The sequence below is a fragment of the Artemia franciscana genome, chromosome 11 (assembly GCF_032884065.1).
Source record: "Artemia franciscana chromosome 11, ASM3288406v1, whole genome shotgun sequence".
In the NCBI taxonomy this organism is placed as follows: Eukaryota; Metazoa; Arthropoda; class Branchiopoda; order Anostraca; family Artemiidae; genus Artemia; species Artemia franciscana.
Window position 1 is genome coordinate 22,801,804 of NC_088873.1, and position 25,767 is coordinate 22,827,570.

The window sequence follows — 25,767 nt, forward strand, 5'->3', positions numbered from 1 at the left end:
TTGCAGCTTTAATCCTTTCACCTCTTGTTGGTAAGTTTAGAACGTGAACGAATTTGATACAGCTTGAGCCTGAATTCAAGAAAAAAACGCTTCTGCAATTGACTACAGGCTATATAAATATTAAGCTTATGGGTTTCAGCAATGTTTTTGTCCACTTTTATGGCTGCAGCTAACAGCCTAAAACGGAACTCAACTTAGAAAACGTTTTATCAGAAATCAAGAAAAAGTTAATCGTCGAAAAAGTGAATCTCTTTGGACAAATGCAATATGGCCAACATGTTTAAAATACAGAAATGTGTTCTGTCAACATTCACAATGTTTTAGTAGATTTCCCTTTTCCACCGTATCCAGTTCAGTTTGCGTACATGGAGAAAGTAATAGAATGTCTACAGAAGGTTAATTTTGAAATTTTTATGCAGCAGAATTGGCTCAGCGATTAATTTCCTTTTTATTTGATGCATAAGTTTAGCCTAGGCTGCAAATAGAAGAGAAATTCGATAAAAAAAAAGATGTACCACTGAGTAAAAAAATCCTTGATTAAAAATACTCGGTAATAGCCTAGAAGTCCCAATCAGAAGGAAAAACCTTAATGAAATAAAAGTAGTATCAAGAGATTCTACAGGTCTATTTTATCCTAGCCTATTTCCAAATATTGTGGTCACTTTTCTGACAGTAGAGAGCCCCCTCCCCTTGATAATTTCCACATTTCTAACACATTATAAACTAAACTATTAAAACACCAAACAATGAGGATATTAATAATACACAGCATGTTTCTATTAATTAAATTACCATGTTTCAATCAGTTTTATCCATTTTTGAAATTCTTTTCAAATATTTTTTTTTTTTAATTTTGAAATCAATCATAGACAAAGAGAGAATTCCTACTGCAGAAGATCACATTTCTTTAAAGGACCTATGATGGTAAATTTTATGATTAACTCAGTAATGAGATAGCTAAGAAATACCTTCACACCCCTCCCCCTTCATTTACATTAGGCATGCCAGCCAGAGCTGAGCAAATGATTCTACAGGTTCAGCCATATGACCTAGAGTTTATCTACTAACCTGGTACAGCTATTGCCATTGCTGATGTCCCATCAGGGTTACACCTACCCAATGTTGACAAGAAGCTTCAAAGAGGTATTATGATATACATCCATCAAATTACTCAAATCCTTCCTATTAGCTGTACAAGGCTTGAAGAAATACAACTATATACTGAAAAAGATAAACACCTTCAGCACATTATAACAATCATTCAAAGCATATGGACCAGCTCTAGAAAGTAGTGCCTCACATATCTCATCATATATTAGAGTATCCAGCATAAGTTATCATTTGTGAATGGAATCATATTCAAGGGTGAGAGAATTGTCATTCCCTTGTATATTTGGCCAAAAACCCTCAAGCTGCTTCATAAATCTCATCTTGGTATAAAGGAATCCAAACAACATGCCATAATGCTTGTCTACTTGTCCAGGATGCATAACAACATATAAACCCTCATTGCCAACTGTCCAGTATGTCAAAAGCACAGCCAAAATAGGCAAAAAGAGTCTCTAATCAATTCAAGAATACCTGTTTCAGACATCTTTAACTAGAATGAAGATAAATACCTAATAACAGTCAACTAGCTGTCCAAACCTGCAAGAATATGCTCACAAGGGGACAGTCCCTTTTATTTACAAAAAAAGAAAAAGAGAACACATTGTTAAGATGAAGATCTATCAAGCAAGCTTAATTTTATGATTAATTTTTCCTGAAAACAAGGTTTATCTTGTAATTTTATGATGAAATGATTTGTAAACTGATTGTGCAAGCAGTTTCATGTCTAAATCTCTAACAGATCAAGAGCAAAATCTTGGGCATGGGGACCACTGGACCAAGGGCACCAATGTGACTTGAGGTGGGCACCAAATTGACAAGTTTATTTTAAATCAGATCCAGAAAAAAAAGAACAGAATAAGGGTGCCAGAAGTATCTTGGGGGGAGGGTTGCCCCCTTCAACCCTGTGGATCTGTTCCTGGCCTAGATTGCTTTTAACTCTTTCATTTATCTAATTTCAAACTAAATTAGCTATATAATTAAAATAAATAGATAGACAGATTTATTCACAGGAAAGCCTTATTGGGCCATTTGGTTTTTAATTAGTCACAAAACTAAAATTAAGGTGTTTTTTAGTGGGGAGGGGGCAGGGGCAGTTTTAAAAATTCCTCTTAGTATAAGTTAATGTTGTAAGTTGCCTTATTGTACCACCATCAATGATGCCCAGAAAATGTACCCTAAACTGACAGGCTCTTAAGAAAGAGAATAATAAATATGCCAAAAAATAAAACACAATCTCAAGATGAAGATCTACCCTCAGAATCAGCACTTCAACTAGCTAGCAAGTATAATTATATGATTAGTTTTTCCTGAAAACAAGGTTTGTCTTATAATTTCATGACAAAATGATCTGTAAACTGATCTTGCAAGCAGTTTCATGTCTAAATCTCTTACAGACCAAGAGCAAAATATTTGGCACAGGGGCCACTAGACAAGGGCACCAATGTAACTTGAGGTAGGCACCAAATTGACAAGTTTATTTTAAATCAGATCAAAAAAGGAAAAAGAACAGAGTAAGGGTGCTGGAAGTATCTTGGGGGGAGGGTTGCCCCCTCCAACCCTGTGGATCTGTTCCTGGCCTAAATTGCTTTTAACTCTTTCATTCATCTAATTTCAACCAAATTAGCTACATAATTAAAATAAATAGATTGATAGATTTATTCACACAAAAGCCTTATTTTGCCATTTACTATTTAGTTAGTTATACAACTTAAATTAAAGATTTTTTAAGGGGAGGGGGTTTATTATTAGTCAAAACTTACCTTTCAATTTCTAGATATTTTACTTAAATATCTAGAAATATCCTTAGATCCCCTTCAAGTTTCAGCCATCAGTCTTTGTCTTTTATCCATTTTATGCTCAGGTCCAGATTTTTTCTTTTTATCCATTTTGAACTTTTAGCTACAAAGCTACTTTTTAATCTACTGTCAGATTGTGAATTGAAAAATAGCTAAACTTCTGGTATTACAGAACGTTTATATGGTAACACAAAGAAAAACTGATTCATCAAAACATGAGTTTTCATGTTTGTAAATTAAAGAGACACTAGCAGCAATCAAAGATTTTTGTGCCAATTTCACAGATACATACTTAACTGGCTGAAGATAAATAATTTTATTTGTTTTAAGTTTCAACTTTGCTCTTTACGTTCATAGGAAAGCTTTGTTTTTTATTGTTAAATGTGTAGATATGCTATGAATAATTGACCAAATTGACAAGTCTACTTAAAAAAAGCGCAAAAACAAAGAAAAAAGAATGGAATGGGAATGAGGGTGCCAGAAAAATCGTGGGGGAGGGTCCAGGGCCCTGGTTCTGCCCCTGTTCACAGACAAATTGTTGGTTTCCTTGTTTATTGCTAATTAAATTTGTTTCTTCAAATAACATAGTATGATTCTGATTTTGTTTGTTTGTATTTTATATTTTCAATGAGAAATGTCTTTGTTTTACTATCTTCATAGAAAAGGATTGAAAAAAGGGACAAAGTTGCTCCTATTCACCTCTGGGCTTTGAAAAAAATTTACCCCCCCTTCTAGTTTTTGTAAATTGATACCGTTTCTTCTTTTGCAATAAGTTATTGAGGGACAACACAATTTATTTATTTGACTTAATTCTAGAATTTAATAGTTTTTGTTTATAGGATGAAACCAGTGCCAAATGTTGTCTGTTATTAAAAAAAGGACCACCAAAATACAAGTTTTAGAAGAGCAGATTTCTTGTACAATGGTAATATCCACTCTGGGACAATTATAAATGACATGATTGCATTGTAAATAAGGATGTTATAAACGCTCAAATCATCAATGCTTGAGCTTTGAAATCATATACAATGTTTTAATTGTAGTAGCTTGCAAGTTAATCTGATTTTATTTAAAATCAAAGACATATTTTTTTACTTTCCTGTAACTCATTGATCACAGTATTTCTTTCTTCTCTTATTTGATCTTTTCCCTATAAGCAAAATTAACCAACCAAAGAGGAGGCCAATCAGCTTTCTATAAATACGTATGTCCTTTTTTATGCCATTTCTTTATATAGTGAAAATTGTGTAGTTAGCAGTAATAACACAGAAATTACACACACACACACACACACACATAAGTATATATATGTAAATGTACTGTCCGTCTGTCTGTCTGTTATGTTATCTTCTTTAAAAAAAGGAAAAAACTGAACAATAAAGAAGAAAAAGAAAACTAAAAAAAGGAAAAAAACTAAAGAAAACTAAAAAAAGGTAAAAAACAAAAAAAAAAGAAAAAAAGAAAAAACTGAAAAGGCTAAAAACTAGAAAAAAGAAAAACCTAAAAAAGAAAAATAAAGAAAAAAAGAAAAAACTAAAAAAAGAAAAAAACTAAAAAACAAAAAAAAAACAAAAAAGGAAAAAAAACTAAAAAAAAAACTAAAAAATAGAAAACTAAAAAAAAAAAAAGAAAAAACAAAAGAAAAAACTAAAAAAGAAAAAACAAAAAAAAGAAAAATTAAGAAAGGAGAAAAAAAACTAAAAAATAAAGAAGAAAAAGAAAACTAAAAAAGAAGAAAAAAATAAAAAAAAATAAAAAAGGTAAAAAGTAAAAAAAAACTAAAAAGAAAAAAAGGTTGAAAACTTAAAAAAACTAAAAAAATAAAAAACTAAAAAGAGTAGAAAAAACTAAAAAAGAATAAAAATTAATAAAAGAAGAAACTAAAAAAAAGAAAAAGAAAAAACCAAAATAAAGGAAAAACTGAAAAACCTAAAAAAAACTAAAAAAGAAAAAAACTAAAAAAACTAAATAAGAAAAAAACTAAAAAAGAAAAATTATAAAGGAAAGAAGAAAAAGAAAACTTTCTTATTATTCTGACCAAGATTCGAGATTAGGCAGTGATTTACAAGTCAGTTGACACAGTTCTGGAATCAAATGAAGTGGTTAACTATCCATCAGAATTTTTAAATTCCCTGGATCTCCAGAGGATCTCTAGGTGTACCAATAATACTGTTACAAAATATTAACCCACCAAAGCTTTGCAAAGGCACGCGACTTGCCGTAAAAAACAATGGAAAACGTAGTCGAGGCAACAATCTTGACAGAGCCTTCCGAGGGTGATGGTTTTTTTACTCCTCGCATTCCCATGCTTCCAACGGATCTGCCTTTTCAATGTAAAAGATTGCAATTCCCAATTCGATTAGCATTTGCAATCACCATCAAAAAAGATAAAGGGCAATCATTAGAAAAATGTGGTATAAATCTTAATATGGATTGTTTTTTCCCATGAACAATTATATGTTGCATGTTTTTGAGTCGGTAAACCAGACGATATATTTATGTGCACAGACAATGGGACTGCAAAGAATATTGTATATCCACAAGTTTTACGCATTTAAAAATTAGCACCTTGCATACGTGTTGCTTTAGGGGGGGGGGGGTTAGGCTTTTGGCTCAGAGAGAAATTACCAAAGAAAGCGTGTCAATGTATTGCAAGAGCAACGCGAAACCTGGCTTGCGGCTGAAAGAGAAAGTAAAAAAAGAATGCGTGTCAAGGAATTACCAGAGTATATCAGAGGAATTACCAGTTGTATATCCGCAAGTTCTACGCAGTTAAGAATCAGCACCTTGCACACGTGTTGCTGGGGCTTCGTTCCGGAAAAAAACTAAAAAGTAAAGAAGAAAAACAAAATATTGAAAGAAGAAAAAACTATAAAATAAAACTAAAAAAGGTAAACAACTAAATAAAACTAGTAAAATATAATGTGTAAGATGTTACATATAAGATATAAAGCAAAGTATATAATTTAATTCCTTTTCAAAATTCTTTTCAAATATAATAGTCAATAGTATTACTACTGCACTCAGTATCTTCTGTCCCCCTAAGTGTCCTTATATAGCCCTAGGCTATTTTCAAAATAAGATAAAATTCGTGCATGGCCTCTTCTGAACTAAATTTCTCCATTCAATACTGTTTCTTAATATACTGATCTATACTGCTGGTAGTTGCACACTTCCCCTCTAATGATTACAGTTATAGCCCTGGGCTATATACAAAAGATTGATGATGTTTTTTTTTCAAATTCGTGTTATTTCTTATTATGAACCAGCTCTGGTTGATTTTACTCACCCATCACTAAATATAGTACTATTGCTAAGAAACATAGTTTTAGTAAAAAATATCTTGAACCGTCTATAGACAAGCGTATTTTGGAAACATAGCGCCTTTTTATAAAAATAAGCAACGTCCTGCAGGGTGATTGCTTATATTGGAATTTGGTAACACTTTTCACTTCTTAGGGGGAAAATGGCTTGCTAGAGTCTCCTACAGGGACAGGCAAAACACTAAGCATCCTCTGTTCAAGTTTGGCATGGCTTACTGTCAGGAAAGCACAAGTACAATCAGCATTATTAGTCAACAAAGAAGCTGCATCTGATTTTTCCAAATTATTGTCTAATCAATTAGAAAATGCAGGAGGCATGTCATGGGGAGAGCCTGCACCAGGTATGCTTTCAAATATTCTTGTTTACACTGTATAGATGCGCATGATTCTATGTTGCATTCTAGGGACTTTTTATGAGTTTAGGTAATGAATTGTCACTTCCCCTCCTTGTAGAGACCATTCTGTTTTTCGTCTTTTGAAAATGATATTGTATTCAAATTCGTATTGACTATTAAAGATTGTTGTGTAAATTGTAAATTGGAAAATATATCTCAACTTTTGATTATATATATATATATATATATATATATATATATATATATATATATATATATATATATATATATATATAATATATATATATATATATATATATATATATATATATATATATATATATATATATATATATATATATATATATATATATATATATATATATATATATAATATATACATATATATATATATAAATATATATATATATATATATATATATATATATATATATATATATATGTTTACATATAAAAATAAGTTGTCTGTGTGTGTGTATGTGTCTGTCGAGTGACGTCATGTTTGTGTGTCGACTGACGTCCGAGACACTCAAAGAGAAATCACAGACTGGGACACCGGGACACAAATGACGACCGGGACACAGGGAATATAAATGACGACCGGGACACAGGGGCACAACTACAACGGGGACGCCGGAGGCACAGGGGGATATACAAATGACGACGGCGACACAGGGTATGGTCGATTAGCAATCACCATCAACAAAGCTCAAGGGCAATCATTAGAATCATGAGGTATAGATTTGAATATGGATTGTTTTCCCATGGACCATTATATGTTGCATGTTCAAGAGTCGGTAAACCTGACAATCTATTTATATGCACAGACAATGGGACAGCAAAGAATGTTGTATATTCGCAAGTTTTACGTAGTAAAAAACATATATATAAATATATATATATATATATATATATATATATATATATATATATATATATATATATATATATATATATATATATATATAATATAAATATATATATATATATATATATATATATATATATATATATATATATATATATATATATATATATATATATATATATATATATATATATATATCTATATATATAAAAATAAGTTGTCTGTCTGTCTGTGGATGGATCAGGTGACGTCACCTGAAAAAACTGGATCAGGTGACGTCAAAACTGAAAAAACTAAAAAAAGGCAAAAACTACAAAAAAAATAAAAACTAATAAAAAAAAATAAAAAAGCTAAAAAACTAAAAAAACTAAAAAATGGCAAAAACTACAAAAAAAAACTAAAAACTAATAAAAAAGCTAAAAAACTAAAAAAACTAAAAAAAGGCAACAACTACAAAAAAAACTAAAAACTAATAAAAAAAATAAAAAAGCTAAAAAACTAAAAAAACTAAAAAAAGGTAAAAAACTAAAAAAAACTAAAAACTAAAAAAAACTAAAAAAAAGGAAAAAACTGAAAAATAAGCTAAAATAAAGGTAAAAACCAATAAAAAACTAAAAAAAAACTGAAAAAACTAAAAAAAGGCAAAAACTACAAAAAAAAACTAAAAACTAATAAAAAAAGTAAAAAAGCTAAAAAACTAAAAAAACTAAAAAAACTAAAAAAGGTAAAAAACTAAAAAAAATAAAAAATAAAAAAAAACTAAAAAAAGGGAAAAAACTGAAAAATAAGCTAAAATAAAGGTAAAAACCAGTAAAAAACTAAAAAGAAAAAAAGGAAAAAACTAAAAAAAATTTTCATCTAAAAAACTAAAAAAAACTAAAAAAGGTAAAAACTAAAAGAACTAAAAAAGAAAAAAATAAATGACGACACTCAAAGAGAAAGCGACCAGGACAAAAGGAATGTTCGATTAGCAATCAACAAAGCACCGGGACACAGGGAGTATAAATGACGACCAGGACATAAGTAAAAAAAAAAATTAACAAAACTAAAAAGAAGGTAAAAACTACAAAAAAACTAAAAAGAAAAAAAATCTAAAAACTAATAAAAAAACTAAAAAATCTAAAAATCTAAATAAACTAAAAAAGAAAAAAAAGGAAAAAAATAAAGGAGAAAAACAAAACTAAAAAACGAATGTATATACAGACCGGTACACCGGGATACAAATGACGACCGGGACACAGGGAATATAAATGACGACCGGGACACAGGGACACAACTACAACGGGGAAACAGGGGGATATAAATGACGACCGGGACAAAAAAACTAAAAAGAAAAAAAAAACTAAAAACTAATAAAAAAACTAAAAAATCTAAAAATCTAAATAAGCTAAAAAAGAAAAAAAAAGGAAAAAAATAAAGGAGAAAAACAAAACTAAAAAACGAATGTATATACAGACCGGGACACCGGGATACAAATGACGACCGGGACACAGGGAATATAAATGACGACCGGGACACAGGGACACAACTACAACGGGGACACCGGGGGAAACAGGGGGATATAAATGACGACCGGGACACCGGGACAGGGAATGGTCGATTAGCAATCACCATCAACAAAGCTCAAGGGCAATCATTAGAATCATGAGGTATAGATCTGAATACAGATTGTTTTCCCATGGACCATTATATGTTGCATGTTCAAGAGTCGGTAAACCTGACAATCTATTTATATGCAAAGACAATGGGACAGCAAAGAATGTTGTATATTCGCAAGTTTTACGTAGTTAAAACCATATATATATATATATATATATATATATATATATATATATATATATATATATATCTATATTCACAGGTGGGACATAGGGACACAACTACAATGGCGCGTAGCTATTATGGCGCGTAACGACTTATGCGCGCGGGGGGGCTTGGGGGGGGCGCGAAGCGCCCCCACCAACTAGGTGTTGGGGTGGCGCGAAGCGCCACCCCAACAGCTTGTATAAATATATATATAACTGAAACTAAAAATGTAGAAACTGGCATAAATATTTCTATATATTTTGACAATAGATCAAAGTAATTCGAAAACCTTATAACAGATATTTATAATTTTGAGGTTTATTATAAACTGTTGAGTGTTAGCATGCTTGGCACGTAAAATTTTTTCTAACAGTCAATGTTAGAATGAACACTGACAAATTGAAAAACATTGAAAAAGATAGAATGTTACCAAAAAGCAAAACCAGGCTTGCGGTTCAAAGAGAAAGGGCCATATTAAGAATGTGCAATTTACGTCAACGAAGGCGTGTCGAGGAACTACCAGAGCAACGCGAAACCAGACTTGCTTCTGAAAGAGAAAGTAAAAAAAGAAGGCGTGCCGAGGAATCACAAGAACAGCAAGAAAACAGGCTTGCGGCTGATAGAGAAAGTAAGAAAAGAAAGCGTGCCGAGGAATCACAAGAGCAACCTGAAAATTATCGCCTGGCATTCAAGTACAGCCCAGTCGATGATTATAGTAGATGTGTTCAAATCGGGACTATGTCTAAAATTTGTCCCTATTGCAAGGCCTTGAAATTCAATGGTGAAACAATGGGAATGTGTTGCGCCTCAGGAAAAGTTAAACTTCCTCTATTGGCTGCACCACCAGAGCGATTGAAAACTTTGCTTACTGGAACTACGTCAGAATCTAATCGTTTTTTTTATCACAAATCAGGAAATATAACTCATGTTTCCAAATGACGTCGTTTGGTGCCCAAATCGAAAATCCAGATCAATTTATGCCTACTTTCAAAGTAAAAGGGCAAATTTATCATAAAGCAGGGTCCCTTCTACCATTCTCAGGCGAGAATCATAAATTTTTACAATTGTCCTTCATCAGTGATATAAATTCTGAATTGAATGCACGTTGCGAAATTTCTCCCAGTGTTGAAAGGACAATCGTTTCCTAATTGCAACATCTTTTCCACGAAAATAATAATTTAGTGCGTCTGTTCACAACAGCCATCGATTTGATGCCTACTGATACGCATAAAATTGTTGTTTCCGCTGACAAAACGCCTCCTGGCCTACATGTGCGTAGATACAATGCTCCAACTATCGACGAAGTGGCAATCGTTATGGTCGATGATCAGTTTTTACCTCGACATATTATTCTTCATAAGCGAAACGCTCAGTTGGTAAGAATTGCTGAAACTCATTGATGCTACGATGCCCTACAATATCCTATCATTTTTTGGGATGGAGCCGACGGCTATCACTTTAATATTAAATTGATGAATCCAGCCACTAACAAAGAAACGAATAAGAAATGCAGTGCAATGCATTATTATTCCTATAGACTAATGATTCGGCAGGATGAAGAGAATTATATTTTAAAATGCCGTCAATTGTTTCACCAATATGTCATTGATATGTATGCAAAAATTGAATCAGAACGTTTGCTATATATCCGCCTGAATCAGACCAAGCTCTGCTCTGAACAATACATTCATTTGCGAGATGCAGTCGTAAATGACGGTAATACCACAAACGTTGGAAGATTAACGATTTTACCTTCGTCATATGCTGGCAGTCCCCGTCATATGCATGAATATGCTCAAGATGCTATTGCGTATGTTCGTCTCTATGGTCGTCCAGATTTATTTATTACATTTACATGTAATCAATCTTGGGACGAGATACAGCAGCTTTTACTTCAAGGACAATCGGCGGTTCATAGACATGACATTACGGCCCGTGTCTTCCGGCAAAAGTTGAAATCACTGATAAACTACATAGTAAAACTTGAAGTGTTTGGGTCAGTGCGATACTGGATGTACTCAGCGGAATCGCAAAAACGAGGTTTGCCACACGCACATATACTAATCTGGCTACATAATAAAATTACGTCTAACGAAATTGATGATGTGATTTCCGATGAAATACCTGATGAAAATGTCGATAAGGGGTTATATGATATTGTTGTAAAAAATATGATACATGGGACCTTGCGGTGCATTGAACGAAAATTTACCATGCATGGCCAAAGGAAGGTGCACAAAGCAATATCCTCGACTTTTAGTATCCAACACAATTACTGGCAATGATGGTTACCCACAATTTAGAAGAAGATCTACTGAAGATGGCGGTAAAACAGCAATAATAAAAAAGCGTAACAGTACCACCATCGAAGTAGATAACCAGTGGGTTGTTCCATATTCCCCATTATTATCAAAAACATTTAATGCACACATAAACGTTGAATACTGTAACTCCGTAAAGGCAATCAAATACATATGTAAATATGTCAACAAAGGCAGTGACATGGCAGTTTTTCGCTTGCAGTCCGAAATCAAAGATATCGACGAAATCGTACAATATCAGGCTGGAAGATACATAAGCAGTAATGAAGCTGTTTGGCGAATTCTTTCATTTCCGATACACGGACGTAGTCCAGCTGTTGTTCACTTAGCGGTACATTTAAAGAATGGTCAACGTGTTTATTTCTCGGACACCAACGTGCAACAAAGAGCCCTGAATCCACCGGATACAAAGTTAACTGCTTTCTTTTCGCTATGCAAAAATGATTCTTTTGCAAAAAAACTGCTGTATACTGAAATGCCTTCGTATTACACGTGGAATACTAAAAATAAAGTATTTGAACGTCGAAAACAGGGTAGGTCAGTCGACGGCCAACCTACCATCTTCAAAGATACCACGATAAGAAGACTCTACACCGTTCACCCCAATCAACATGAATGCTTCTTTCTACGCCTGCTTTTGGTGAATGTACCCGGTCCGACGTCCTTTGAGTATTTGAGAACTGTAAACGGTACTATACATGACGCTTACCGTAGTGCATGCCAAGCTCTGAATTTATTGGAGAATGACTAACACTGGGATAACTGCATCAATGACGCGTGCGAAACGTCAACTCCAAGTCAAATTCGTGCATTGTTTGGCATAATACTAACAACTTGCTCTCCATCAGCTCCTACAGAGTTATGGGAAAAATATAAATCAAAAGCGTCCGAAGATATACTCCATCGAAAACGGTTAGAGACGTCAGATATGACTTTTGATTTTACATCAGAAATTTATAACTTCACTTTAGTTATTATAGAAGATTTGTGTGTATGTATGGCAAACAAACCTCTTCAGGATTCGGGAATGCCTTCACCTAATCGTACCGCTGCTGTTTCGACATGTGTAGAATTAGATCGTGAAGAAAGTTACAGTACGAGTGATCTATTGTCGTATCTACAAAATAACATTTCCAAGTTAACGTCAGAACAAAAAGACATTTATGATACGATAATGCATTTTGTCGATAACAACGTTGGAGAAATTTTCTTTTTGGATGCGCCAGGAGGTACTGGTAAAACGTTTGTGATAAAACTGATTCTGGCATCAATTCGATCAAAAAATGATATAGCGTTGGCAATTGCGTCGTCCGGAATAGCCGCAACGTTGCTGCCTGGTAGAAGAACTGCTCATTCCGCTTTGAAATTGCCTCTGAATTTGTATTCTACAGAAACTCCCACATGCAATATTTCCAAATCATCTGGGATGGGTAAAGTATTGCAGCAATGCAAACTTATTATTTGGGACGAGTGCACAATGGCACACAAAAAATCGCTCGAGGCTCTGGATCAATGTTTGAAAGTTCTGCGAGGGAATTCGAAACCCTTTGGCAGCACATTAATATTACTTGCGGGAGATTTCAGGCAAACATTACCTATAATACCTAGATCAACCCCTGCAGACGAAATGGATGCTTGCCTGAAAAATTCTAATTTATGGGCACATGTAAAAACATTGAAATTAACTACAAATATGCGTGTCCGATTGGACAACGATGACTCTGGTCAAACATTTTCAGATCAATTACTGGCAATAGAAAACGGAAAGCTCCCAGTAGACTCAATTTCAGGACGTATACAACTACCTACTGAATTCTTTAATTTAGTGACGTCCAAAAATGAATTGATTGAAAAAGTATTTCCGAATATTCTAAACAATTATAAGAATAATAAATGGCTAAGTGAAAGAGCGATTCTTGCACCCAAAAATATAGACGTCCACGAAATCAACAATATTGTTTTGACCAAGATTCGAGACCAGGCAGTCCTTTACAAGTCAGTCGACACAGTTTTGGAACCAAATGAGGCGGTTAATTATCCATCTGAATTTTTAAATTCCGTGGATCTTTCAGGGTTTCCACCACACGTGCTACAACTAAAAATAGGCGTACCAATAATACTGTTAAGAAACATCAACCCACCAAAGCTTGGCAATGGCACGCGACTTGCCGTAAAAAAAAACAATGGAAAACGTAATAGAGGCCACAATCTTGACAGGATCTTTTGAGGGTGAGGCTGTTCTTATTCCTCGCATTCCCATGATTCCAACGGATCTGCCTTTTCAATTTAAAAGATTGCAATTCTCAATTCGATTAGCATTTGCAATCACCATCAACAAAGCTCAAGGTCAATCATTAGAAAAATGTGGTATTGATCTTAATACTGATTGTTTTTCCCATGGACAATTGTACGTTGCATGTTCGAGGGTCGGAAACCTCGACAGCGAAGAATGTTGTATATTTGCAAGTTTTACGCAGTTAATTTGTATTGTATCTATCTATCTATCTATCTATATAAAAACGAGTTGTGTGTATGCATGTTCGTTTGTTTGTAAAAAGAGCGTTTGCATATGACGTCTTTATTAGTACATAAGGCTTTGTATATGCACAGACAATGGGAAAGCCAAGAATGTTGTATATTCGCAAGTTTTACGTAGTTCAAAACACATATATAAATCTATCTATATTCATAGGTGGTACACAGGGACACAACTACAATGGCGCGTAACTAATATGGCGCGTACCGACTTACGCGCGCGGGGGGGCTTGGGGGGTGCGAAGCGCCCCCACCAACTAGGTTTTGGGGTGGCGCAAAGCGCCACCCCAGCTAGTATATATATATATATATATCTATATATATAAAAATAAGTTGTCTGTCTGTCTGTCTGTGGATCAGGTGACGTCATGTTTTTGTGTTGACTGACGTCATGAAATTAGTTGTCGTCATTTTTGCTTTGACGGTGACGTCATTAGACCGAGACAGAGGGAATATAAGTGACGACCGGGAACCTCAAAGAGAAATTACAGACTGGGACACCCGGACACAAATCACGACCGGGACACAGGGAATATAAATGACGACCGGGACACAGGGACACAACTACAACGGGGACGCCGGTTGCACAGGCGGGATATATAAATGACGACCGGGACACAGGGATTGTTCGAATAGAAATTACAGACCGGGACACCGGGACACAAATGACGACCGGGACACAGGGAATATAAATGACGACCGGGACACTCAAAGAGAAATTACAAATTGGGACACCGGGACACAAATGACGACCGGGACACAGGGAATATAAATGACGACCGGGACACAGGGACACATCATTAGAATAATGAGGTATAGATCTGAATACGGATTGTTTTTCCCATGGACAATTATATGTTGCATGTTCAAGAGTCAGTAAACCTGACAATCTATTTATATGCGCAGACAATGGGACAGCGAAGAATGTTGTATATTCGCATGTTTTACGTAGTTAAAAACATATATTTATATCTATCTCTATTCACAGGTGGGACACAGGGACACAACTACAATGGTGCGTAACTAATATGACGCGTAACGACTTACGCGCGCGGGGGGGCTTGGGGGGGCGCGAAGCGCCCCACCAACTAGGTGTTGGGGTGGCGCGAAGCGCCACCCCAACATCTAGTATATATATATATATATATATATATATATATATAAATAAGCTGTTTGTTTGTGTGTCTGTCGACTGACGTCATGTTTGTGTGTCGACTGACGTCATGTTTGTCGACTGACGTCATTATAAGGATTGAGCTGTATGTTGTCATGGAGTTGTTTGTCGACTGACATCATGTTTGTCGACTGACGAAATTACAGACCGGGACATCGGGACACAAATGACGACCGAGACACCGGGACACAGGGAATATAAATGACGACCGGGACGCTCAAAGAGAAATTGCAGACTGGGACACTGGGACACAAATGACGATCGGGATACTGGGAATATAAATGACGACCGGGACACAGGGACACAACTACAACGGGGGCACTGGGGGATATATAAATGACGACGGGGACACAGGGAATGTTCGATTAGCAATCACCATCAACAAAGCTCAAGGGCAATCATTAGAGTAAGGAGGTATAGATCTGAATACGGATTGTTTTTCCCCTGGACAATTTTATATTGCATGTTCAAGAGTCGGTAAACCTGACAATCTATTTATATGCACAGACAATGGGACATCGAAGAATGTTGTATATTTGCAATTTTTACGTAGCTAAAAACACACACAAATATATATATATATATATATATATCGGCGGTTCATAGGCATGACATTACGGCCCGTGTCTTCCGGCAAAAGTTGAAATCACTGATAAACTACATTGTAAAACTTGAAGTGTTTGGGTCAGTGCGATGCTGGATGTACTCAGTTGAATGGCAAAAACGAGGTTTGCCACACGCACATATACTAATCTGGCTACATAAAAAAATTACTTCGAACGAAATTGATGATGTGATTTCCGCTGAAATACCTGATAAAAATGTCGATAAGGGGTTACATGATATTTTTGTAAAAAATATGATACATGGACCTTGCGGTGCACTGAACGAAAATTCACCATGCATGGCCAAAGGAAGGTGCACAAAGCAATATCCTCGACTTTTAGTATCAAACACAATTACTGGCAATGATGGTTACCCACAATATAGAAGAAGATCTACTGAAGATGGCGGTAAAACAGCAATAATAAAGAAGCGTAACGGTACCACCATCGAAGTAGATAACCAGTGGGTTGTTCCATATTCCCCATTATTATCAAAAACATTTAATGCACACATAAACGTTGAATACTGTAACTCCGTAAAGGCAATCAAATACATATGTAAATACGTCAACAAAGGCAGTGACATGGCAGTTTTTGGCTTGCAGCCCGAAATCAAAGATTTCGATGAAATCGTACAATATCAGGCTGGAAGATACATAAGCAGTAATGAAGCTGTTTGGCTTGCCTGAAAAATTCTAATTTATGGGCACACGTAAAAACATTAAAATTAACTACAAATATGCGTGTCCGATTGCAAAACGATGACTCTGGTCAAACATTTTCAGATCAATTGCTGGCAATGGGAAACGGAACGCTCCCAGTAGACTCAATTTCAGGACGTATACAACTACCTGCTGATTTCTGTAATTTAGTGACGTCCAAAAATGAATTGATTGAAAAAGTATTTCCGAATATTCTAAAAAATTATAAAAATAATAAATGGCTAAGTGAAAGAGCGATTCTCGCACCCAAAAATATAGACGTCCACGAAATCAACAATATTGTTTTGACCAAGATTCGAGACCAGGCAGTCCTTTACAAGTCAGTCGACACAGTTTTGGAACCAAATGAAGCGGTTAATTATCCATCTGAATTTTTAAATTCCATAGATCTTTCAGGGTTTCCACCACACGTGCTACAACTAAAAATAGGCGTACCAATAATACTTTTAAGAAATATAAACCCACCAAAGCTTTGCAATGGCACTCGACTTGCCGTAAAAAAAAACAATGGAAAACCTAATAGAGGCCAATCTTGACAGGGCCTTTTGAGGGTGAGGCTGTTCTTATTCCTCGCATTCCCATGATTCCAACGGATCTGCCTTTTCAATTTAAAAGATTGCAATTCCCAATTCGATTAGCATTTGCAATCACCATTAACAATGCTCAAGGTCAATCATTAGAAAAATGTGGTATAGATAGATCTTAATACTGATTGTTTTTCCCATGGACAATTGTACGTTGCATGTTCGAGGGTCGGTAAACCTGACAATCTATTTATATGCAGCGACAATTGGACAGCGAAGAATGTTGTATATTCGCAAGTTTTACGCAGTTAATTTGTATTTTGGAACCAAATGAAGCGGTTAATTATCCATCTGAATTTTTAAATTCCATAGATCCTTCAGGGTTTCCACCACACGTGCTACAACTAAAAATAGGCGTACCAATAATACTTTTAAGAAATATCAACCCACCAAAGCTTTGCAATGGCACGCGACTTGCCGTAAAAAAAAACAATGGAAAATCTAATAGAGGCCACAATCTTGACAGGGCCTTATGAGGGTGAGGCTGTTCTTATTCCTCGCATTCCCATGATTCCAACGGATCTGCTTTTTCAATTTAAAAGATTGCAATTCCCAATTCGATTAGCATTTGCAACCACCATCAACAAAGCTCAAGGGCAATCACTAGAAAAATGCGGTATAGATCTTAATACAGATTGCTTTACCAATGTACAATTGTATGTTGCATCTTTGAGGGTCGGTAAACCTGACAATCTATTTATACGCACAGACAATGGGACAGCGAAGACTGTTGTATATTCACAAGTTTTACGTAGTTAATTTGTATTGTATCTATCTATTTATATAAAAACGAGTTGTGTGTATGCATGTTTGTTTGTTTGTAAAAAGAGCGTTTGCATATGACGTCATTATTAGTACATACGGCTTTGTATATGGACAGACAATGGGAAAGCCAAGAATGTTGTATATTCGCAATTTTTACGTAGTTTGAAACACATATATAAATCTATCTATATTCACAGGTGGGACACAGGGACACAATTACAATGGCGCGTAACTAATATGGCGCGTAACGTCTTACACGCGCGGGGGGGCTTGGGGGGGCGCGAAGCGCCCCACCAACTAGGCGTTGAGGTGGCGCGAAGCGCCACCCCAACAGCTAGTATATATATATATATATATATATATATATATATATATATATATATATATATATATATATATATATATATATATATATATATATATATATATGTATATATATATATATATATGTATATATATATATATATATATATATATATATATATATATATATATATATATATATATATATATATATATATATATATATATACTAGCTGTTGGGGTGGCGCTTCGCGCCACCCCAACGCCTAGTTGGTGGGGCGCTTCGCGCCCCCCCCAAGCCCCCCCGCGCGCGTAAGTCGTTACGCGCCATATTAGTTACGCGCCATTGTAGTTGTGTCCCTGTGTCCCACCTGTGAATATAGATAGATTTATATATGTATATATATATATATATATATATATATATATATATATATATATATCTTCACAGGTGGGACACAGGGACACAACTACAATGGCGTGTAACTAATATGGCGCGTAACGACTTACGCGCGCGGGGGGCTTGGGGGGCGCGAAGCGCCACACCAACAGCTGGTATATATATATATATATATATATATATATATATATATATATATATATATATATATATATATATATATATATATATATATATATATATATATATATATATATATATATATATATATATATATCTATAAACAAGTTGTATGTGTGTTATGTCAGTCTGTCGTGTGACGTCAGACGTCATGTTTGTCGACTGACATCATTATAAGCATTGAGCTGTATGCGTCATGAAGTTGTTTGTCGACTGACGTCATCAGTGATAGAAATTCTGAATTGAATGCACGTTGCGAAATTTCTCCCAACATTGAAAGGACAATCGTTTCCCAATTACAACATCTTTTCCACGAAAATAATAATTTAGTGCGCATAAAATTGTTATTTCCGCTGACAAAACGCCTCCTGGCCAACATGTGCGTAGATACAATGCTCCAACTATCGACGAAGTGGCCATCGTTATGGTCGGTGATCAGTTTTTACCTCGAGATATTATTCTCAGGGTTTCCACCACACGTGCTACAACTAAAAATAGGCCTACCAATAATACTTTTAAGAAATATAAACCCACCAAAGCTTTGCTATGGCACTCGACTTGCCGTAAAAAAAAAACAATGGAAAACCTAGTAGAGGCCACAATCTTGACAGGGCCTTTTGAGGGTGAGGCTGTTCTTATTCCTCGCATTCCCAAGATTCCAACGGATCTGCCTTTTCAATTTAAAAGATTGCAATTCCCAATTCCATTAGCATTTGCAATCACCATTAACAAAGCTCAAGGTCAATCATTAGAAAAATGTGGTATAGATCTTAATACTGATTGTTTTTCCCATTGACAATTGTACGTTGCATGTTCGAGGGTCGGTAAACCTGACAATCTATTTATATGCAGCGACAATTGGACAGCGAAGAATGTTGTATATTCGCAAGTTTTACGCAGTTAATTTGTATTTTATCTATCTATCTATTATCTATCTATATAAAAACGAGTTGTATGTATGCATGTTTGTTTGTTTGTAAAAAGAGCGTTTGCATATGATGTCATTATTAGTACATACGGCTTTGTATATGCAGAGACAATGGGAAAGCCAAGAATGTTGTATATTCGCAATTTTTACGTAGTTTAACTCCTGCAGACGAAATGAATGCTTGCCTAAAAAATTCTAATTTATAGGCACACGTAAAAATATTAAGATTAACTACAAATATGCGTGTCCGATTGCAAAACGATGACTCTGGTCAAACAGTAGACTCAATTTCAGGACGTATACAACTACCTGCTGATTTCTGTACTTTAGTGACGTCCAAAAATGAATTGATTGAAAAAGTATTTCCGAATATTCTAAAAAATTATAAAAATAATAAATGGCTAAGTGAAAGAGCGATTCTCGCACCCAAAAATATAGACGTCCACGAAATCAACAATATTGTTTTGAACAAGATTCGAGACCAGGCAGTCCTTTACAAGTCAGTCGACACAGTTTTGGAACCAAATGAAGCGGTTAATTATCCATCTGAATTTTTAAATTCCATAGATCCTTCAGGGTTTCCACCACACGTGCTACAACTAAAAATAGGCGTACCAATAATACTTTTAAGAAATATCAACCCACCAAAGCTTTGCAATGGCACGCGACTTGCCGTAAAAAAAACAATGGAAAACCTAATAGAGGCCACAATCTTGACAGGGCCTTATGAGGGTGAGGCTGTTCTTATTCCTCGCATTCCCATGATTCCAACGGATCTGCTTTTTCAATTTAAAAGATTGCAATTCCCAATTCGATTAGTATTTGCAATCACCATTAACAAAGCTCAAGGTCAATCATTAGAAAAATGTGGTATAGATCTTAATCCTGATTGTTTTTCCCATGGACAATTGTACGTTGCATGTTCGAGGGTCGGTAAACCTGACAATGTATTTATATGCAGCGACAATTGGACAGCGAAGAATGTTGTTTATTCGCAAGTTTTACGCAGTTAATTTGTATTGTATCTATCTATCTATCTATCTATATAAAAACGAGTTATGTGGATGCATGTTTGTTTGTTTGTAAAAAGAGCGTTTGTATATGACGTCATTATTAGTACATACGGCTTTGCATATGCACAGGCAATGGGAAAGCCAAGAATGTTGTTTATTCGCAATTTTTGCGTAGTTTGAAACACATATATAAATCTATCTATATTAACAGGTGGAACACAGGGACACAACTACAATGGCGCATAACTAATATGGCGCGTAACGACTTACGCGCGCTGGGGGGCTTGGGGGGGGGGCGCGAAGCGCCCCACCAACTAGGTGTTGGGGTGGCGCGAAGCGCCACCCCAACAGCTAGTATATATATATATCTATATATATAAAAATAAGTTGTCTGTCTGTTTGTGTGTCAGGTGACGTCATGTTTCTGTTTCGACTGAAGTCATGTTTTCGACTGACGAAATTACGAAATTACATTGGGACACAAATGTTGACCAGGACACCGGCACATAGGGAATATAAACGACGACCGGGACACTCAAAGAGAAAGCGACCGGGACACAAATGACGACCGGGACACAGGGAGTATAAATGACGACCAGGACATAAGTAAAAAAAAGCTAAAAAAAAAACTAAAAAAAGGTAAAAACTACAAAAAAACTAAAAAGAAAAAAAAACTAAAAACTAATAAAAAAATTAAAAAAACTAAAAAAGAAAAAAATAAAAAAAGGAAAAAAAATGAAAAATAAAGGAGAAAAACAAAACTAAAAAAAATAAAAAGAAAAAAAAATAAAAAGAAAAAAGAAAAAAACTAAAAAAACTAAAAAAAAAGTAAAAACCAAAAAAAAAATAAAAAGAAAAAAAGGGGAAAAATACAAAAATTTATTTCATCATATACCATTTCAAAAACGAATGTATAGCCTATACAAACCGGGACACCGGGATACAAATGACGAACGGGACACAGGGAATATAAATGACGACCGGGACACAGGGACACAACTACAACGGGGACGCCGGGGGGCACAGGGGGATATATAAATGACGACGGGGACACAGGGAATGTTCTATTAGCAATCACCATCAACAAAGCTCAAAGGCAATCATTAGAATCATGAGGTATAACTAAAAAAACTAAAAAAAGGTAAAAAACTAAAACCTAAAAAAAAGACCAATTCAAAAACGAATGTATATACAGACCGGGACACCGGGACACAAATGATGACCGGGACACAGGGACACAAATACAACGGGGACGCCGGGGGGCACAGGGGGATATATAAATGACAACGGCGACACAGGGAATCGTCGATTAGCAATCACCATCAACAAAGCTCAAGAGCAATCATTAGAATCATGAGGTATAGATCTGAATACGGATTGTTTTCCCATGGACCATTATATGTTGCATGTTCAAGAGTCGGTAAACGTGACAATCTATTTATATGCACAGACAATGGGACAGCAAAGAATGTTGTATATTCGCAAGTTTTACGTAGTTAAAAACATATATATATATATATATATATATATATATATATATATATATATATATATATATATATATATATATATATATATATATATAGGTTGGACATAGGGAGACAACTACAATGGCGCGTAACTAATATGGCGCGTAACGACTTACGCGCGCGAGGGGGCTTGGGGGGGCGCGAAGCGCCCCCACCAACTAGGTGTTGGGGTGGCGCGAAGCGCCACCCCAACAGCTAGTATATATATATATATATATATATATATGTATATATATATATATATATATATATATATATATATATATATATATCTTCTATCTATTTATATATATATAAAAATAAGTTGTCTGTGGATGTGTCTGTCAGATGACGTCATGTTTGTGTGTTGACTGACGTCATGAAGTTAGTTGTCGTCATTTTTGTTATGACGGTGACGTCATTAAAGATATTTAAGACATGCGTTCACGTAGAAATCTATTAATGCTTAACTTTAAAATGACTGATGAACTTACAATGGCAACAGCCGAGGAAGATGCTCAAAGAGTCTATGCCAAAAAACTTGCTGCTGATAGAGAAAGTCAGAAAAGAAAGCGTGCCGAGAAATCAAAAGAACAGCAAGGAAACAGGCTTGAGGCTGAGAGAAAGAAAGAACAGAAAGCGTGCCGAGGAACTACCAGAGCAACGCGAAAGCAGACTTGCTGCTAAAAGAGAAAGTGAAAAAAGAAGGCGTGCCGAGGAACTACCAGAGCACCATGAAACCAGACTTGCTGCTAAAAGAGAAAGTGAAAAAAGAAGGCGTGCCGAGGAATCACAAGAACAGCAAGAAATCAGGCTTGCTACTGATAGAGAAAGTAAGAAAAGAAAGCGTGCCAAGGAATCAGAGCAACCTGAAAGTTATCGCCTGGCATTCAGGTACAGCCCAGTCGATGACTATAGCTTGAGTAGATGTGTTCAAATCGGGACTATGTCTAAAATTTGTCCCTATTGCAAGGCCTTGAAATTCAATGGTGAAACAATGGGAATGTGTTGCGCCTCAGGAAAAGTTAAACTTCCTCTATTGGCTGCACCAACAGAGCCATTGAAGACTTTCCTTACTTTAACTACGTCAGAATCTAAGCGTTTTTTGTCACAAATCAGAAAATATAACTCATGTTTCCAAATGACGTCGTTTGGAGCCCAAATCGAAAATCCAGATCAATTTATGTCTACTTTCAAAGTAAAAGGGCAAATTTATCATAGAGCAGGGTCCCTTCTACCATTCTCAGGCGAGAATTATATATTTTTACAATTGTACTTCATCAGTGATAGAAATTCTGAATTGAATGCACGTTGCGGAATTTCTCCCAACGTTGAAAGGACAATCGTTTCCCAATTGCAACATCTTTTCCAAGAAAATAATAATTTAGTGTGTCTGTTCAAAACAGCCATCGATTTGATGCCTACTGATATGCATAAAATTGTTATTTCCGCTGACAAAACGCCTCCTGGCCAACATGTGCGTAGATACAATGCTCCAACTATCGACGAAGTGGCAATCGTTATGGTCGGTGATCAGTTTTTACCTCGAGATATTATTCTTCATAAGCGAAACGCTCAGTTGTTAAGAATTGCTGAAACTCATCGATGCTACGATGCCCTACAATATCCTATCATTTTTTGGGATGGAGCCGACGGCTATCACTTTAATATTAAATTGATGAATCCAGCCACTAACAAAGAAATGAATAAGAAATGCAGTGCAATGCATTATTATTCCTATAGACTAATGATTCGGCAGGATGAAGAAAATTATATTTTAAAATGCCATGAATTGTTTCACCAATTCTTCGTTGATATGTATGCTAAAATTGAATCAGAACGTTTGCTATATATCCGCCTGAATCAGACCAAGCTCCGCTCTGAACAATACATTCATTTGCGAGATGCAGTTATAAATGACGGTAATACCACAAACGTTGGAAGATTAACAATTTTACCTTCGTCATATGCTGGCAGTCCCCGTCATATGCATGAATTGGATCGTGAACAAAGTTACAGTACGAGTGATCTATTGTCGTATGTACAAAATAACATTTCCAAGTTAACGTCGGAACAAAAAGACATTTATGATACGATAATGCATTGTGTCGATAACAACGTTGGAGAAATTTTCTTTTTGGATGCGCCAGGAGGTACTGGTAAAACGTTTGTGATAAAACTGATTCTGGCATCAATTCGATCAAAAAATGATATAGCGTTGGCAATTGTGTCGTCCGGAATAGCCGCAACATTGCTGCCTGGTGGAAGAACTTCTCATTCCGCTTTGAAATTGCCTCTGAATTTGCATTCTACAGAAACTCAGTTTCACAGAAGACACAGTTTTGGAACCAAATGAAGCGGTTAATTATCCATCTGAATTTTTAAATTCCGTGGATCTTTCAGGGTTTCCACCACACGTGCTACAACTAAAAATAGGTGTACCAATAATAATTTTAAGAAATATCAACCCACCAAAGCTTTGCAATGGCACGCGACTTGCCGTAAAAAAAAAACAATGGAAAACCTAATAGAGGCCACAATCTTGACAGGGCCTTTTGAGGGTGAGGCTGTTCTCATTCCTCGCATTCATGATTCCAACGGATCTGCCTTTTCAATTTAAAAGATTGCAATTCCCAATTCGATTAGCATTTGCAATCACCATTAACAAAGCTCAAGGTCAATCATTAGAAAAATGTGGTATAGATCTTAATACTGATTGTTTTGCCCATGGACAATTGTACGTTGCATGTTCGAGGGTCGGTAAACCTGACAATCTATGTGTATGCAGCGACAATTGGACAGCGAAGAATGTTGTATATTCGCAAGTTTTACGCAGTTAATTTGTATTGTATCTATCTATCTATATATCTATATAAAAACGAGTTGTGTGTATGCATGTTTGTTTGTTTGTAAAAAGAGCGTTTGCATACGACGCCATTATTAGTACATACGGCTTTGATTGCCCTTGAGCTTTGTTGATGGTGATTACTAATCGAACATTCCCTGTGTCCCCGTCGTCATCTATATATCCCCCTGTGCCCCCGGCGTCCCCGTTGTTGTTGTTTCCCTTTGTCCCGGTTGTCATTTGTGTCCCGGTGTCCCAATCTGTAATTTCTCTTTGAGTGTCGCGGTCGTCATTTATATTCCCTGTGTCCCGATGTCCCGGTCGTCATTTGTGTTCCGGTGTCCCGGTCTGTAATTTCTCTTTGAGTGTCCTGGTCGTCATTTATATTCCCTGTGTCCCGGTCGTCATTTGTGTCCCGGTGCTTTGTTGATGGTGATTGCTAATCGAACATTCCTTGTGTCCCGGTCGCTTTCTCTTTGAGTGTCCCGGTCGTCATTTATATTCCCTATGTCCCGGTCGTCATTTGTGTCCCGATGTCCTGGTCTGTAATTTCGTAAGTCGACAAACATGACGTCAGTCGACACACAAACATGACATCACTCGACACACACACAGACAACTTATT

General features: G+C 35.6%; 1 protein-coding gene across 2 annotated transcripts in view; it reads left to right on the forward strand.

Moving 5' to 3' along the window:
- The first annotated feature begins 250 nt into the window (after positions 1–250).
- The window catches only part of LOC136032971 (regulator of telomere elongation helicase 1 homolog), a 102,605-nt gene continuing 77,088 nt past the window's right edge, over positions 251–25,767 (forward strand). Inside the window, exons 1-2 of one of the 2 annotated variants that reach the window (XM_065713472.1) lie at positions 251–395; positions 6,366–6,570. In XM_065713472.1, the coding sequence (XP_065569544.1) occupies positions 294–395; positions 6,366–6,570 (307 nt within the window). In that variant the 5' untranslated portion in view covers positions 251–293. The remainder of the gene's footprint in view (positions 396–6,365; positions 6,571–25,767) is intronic. The other variant, XM_065713473.1, reaches the window with a different exon arrangement.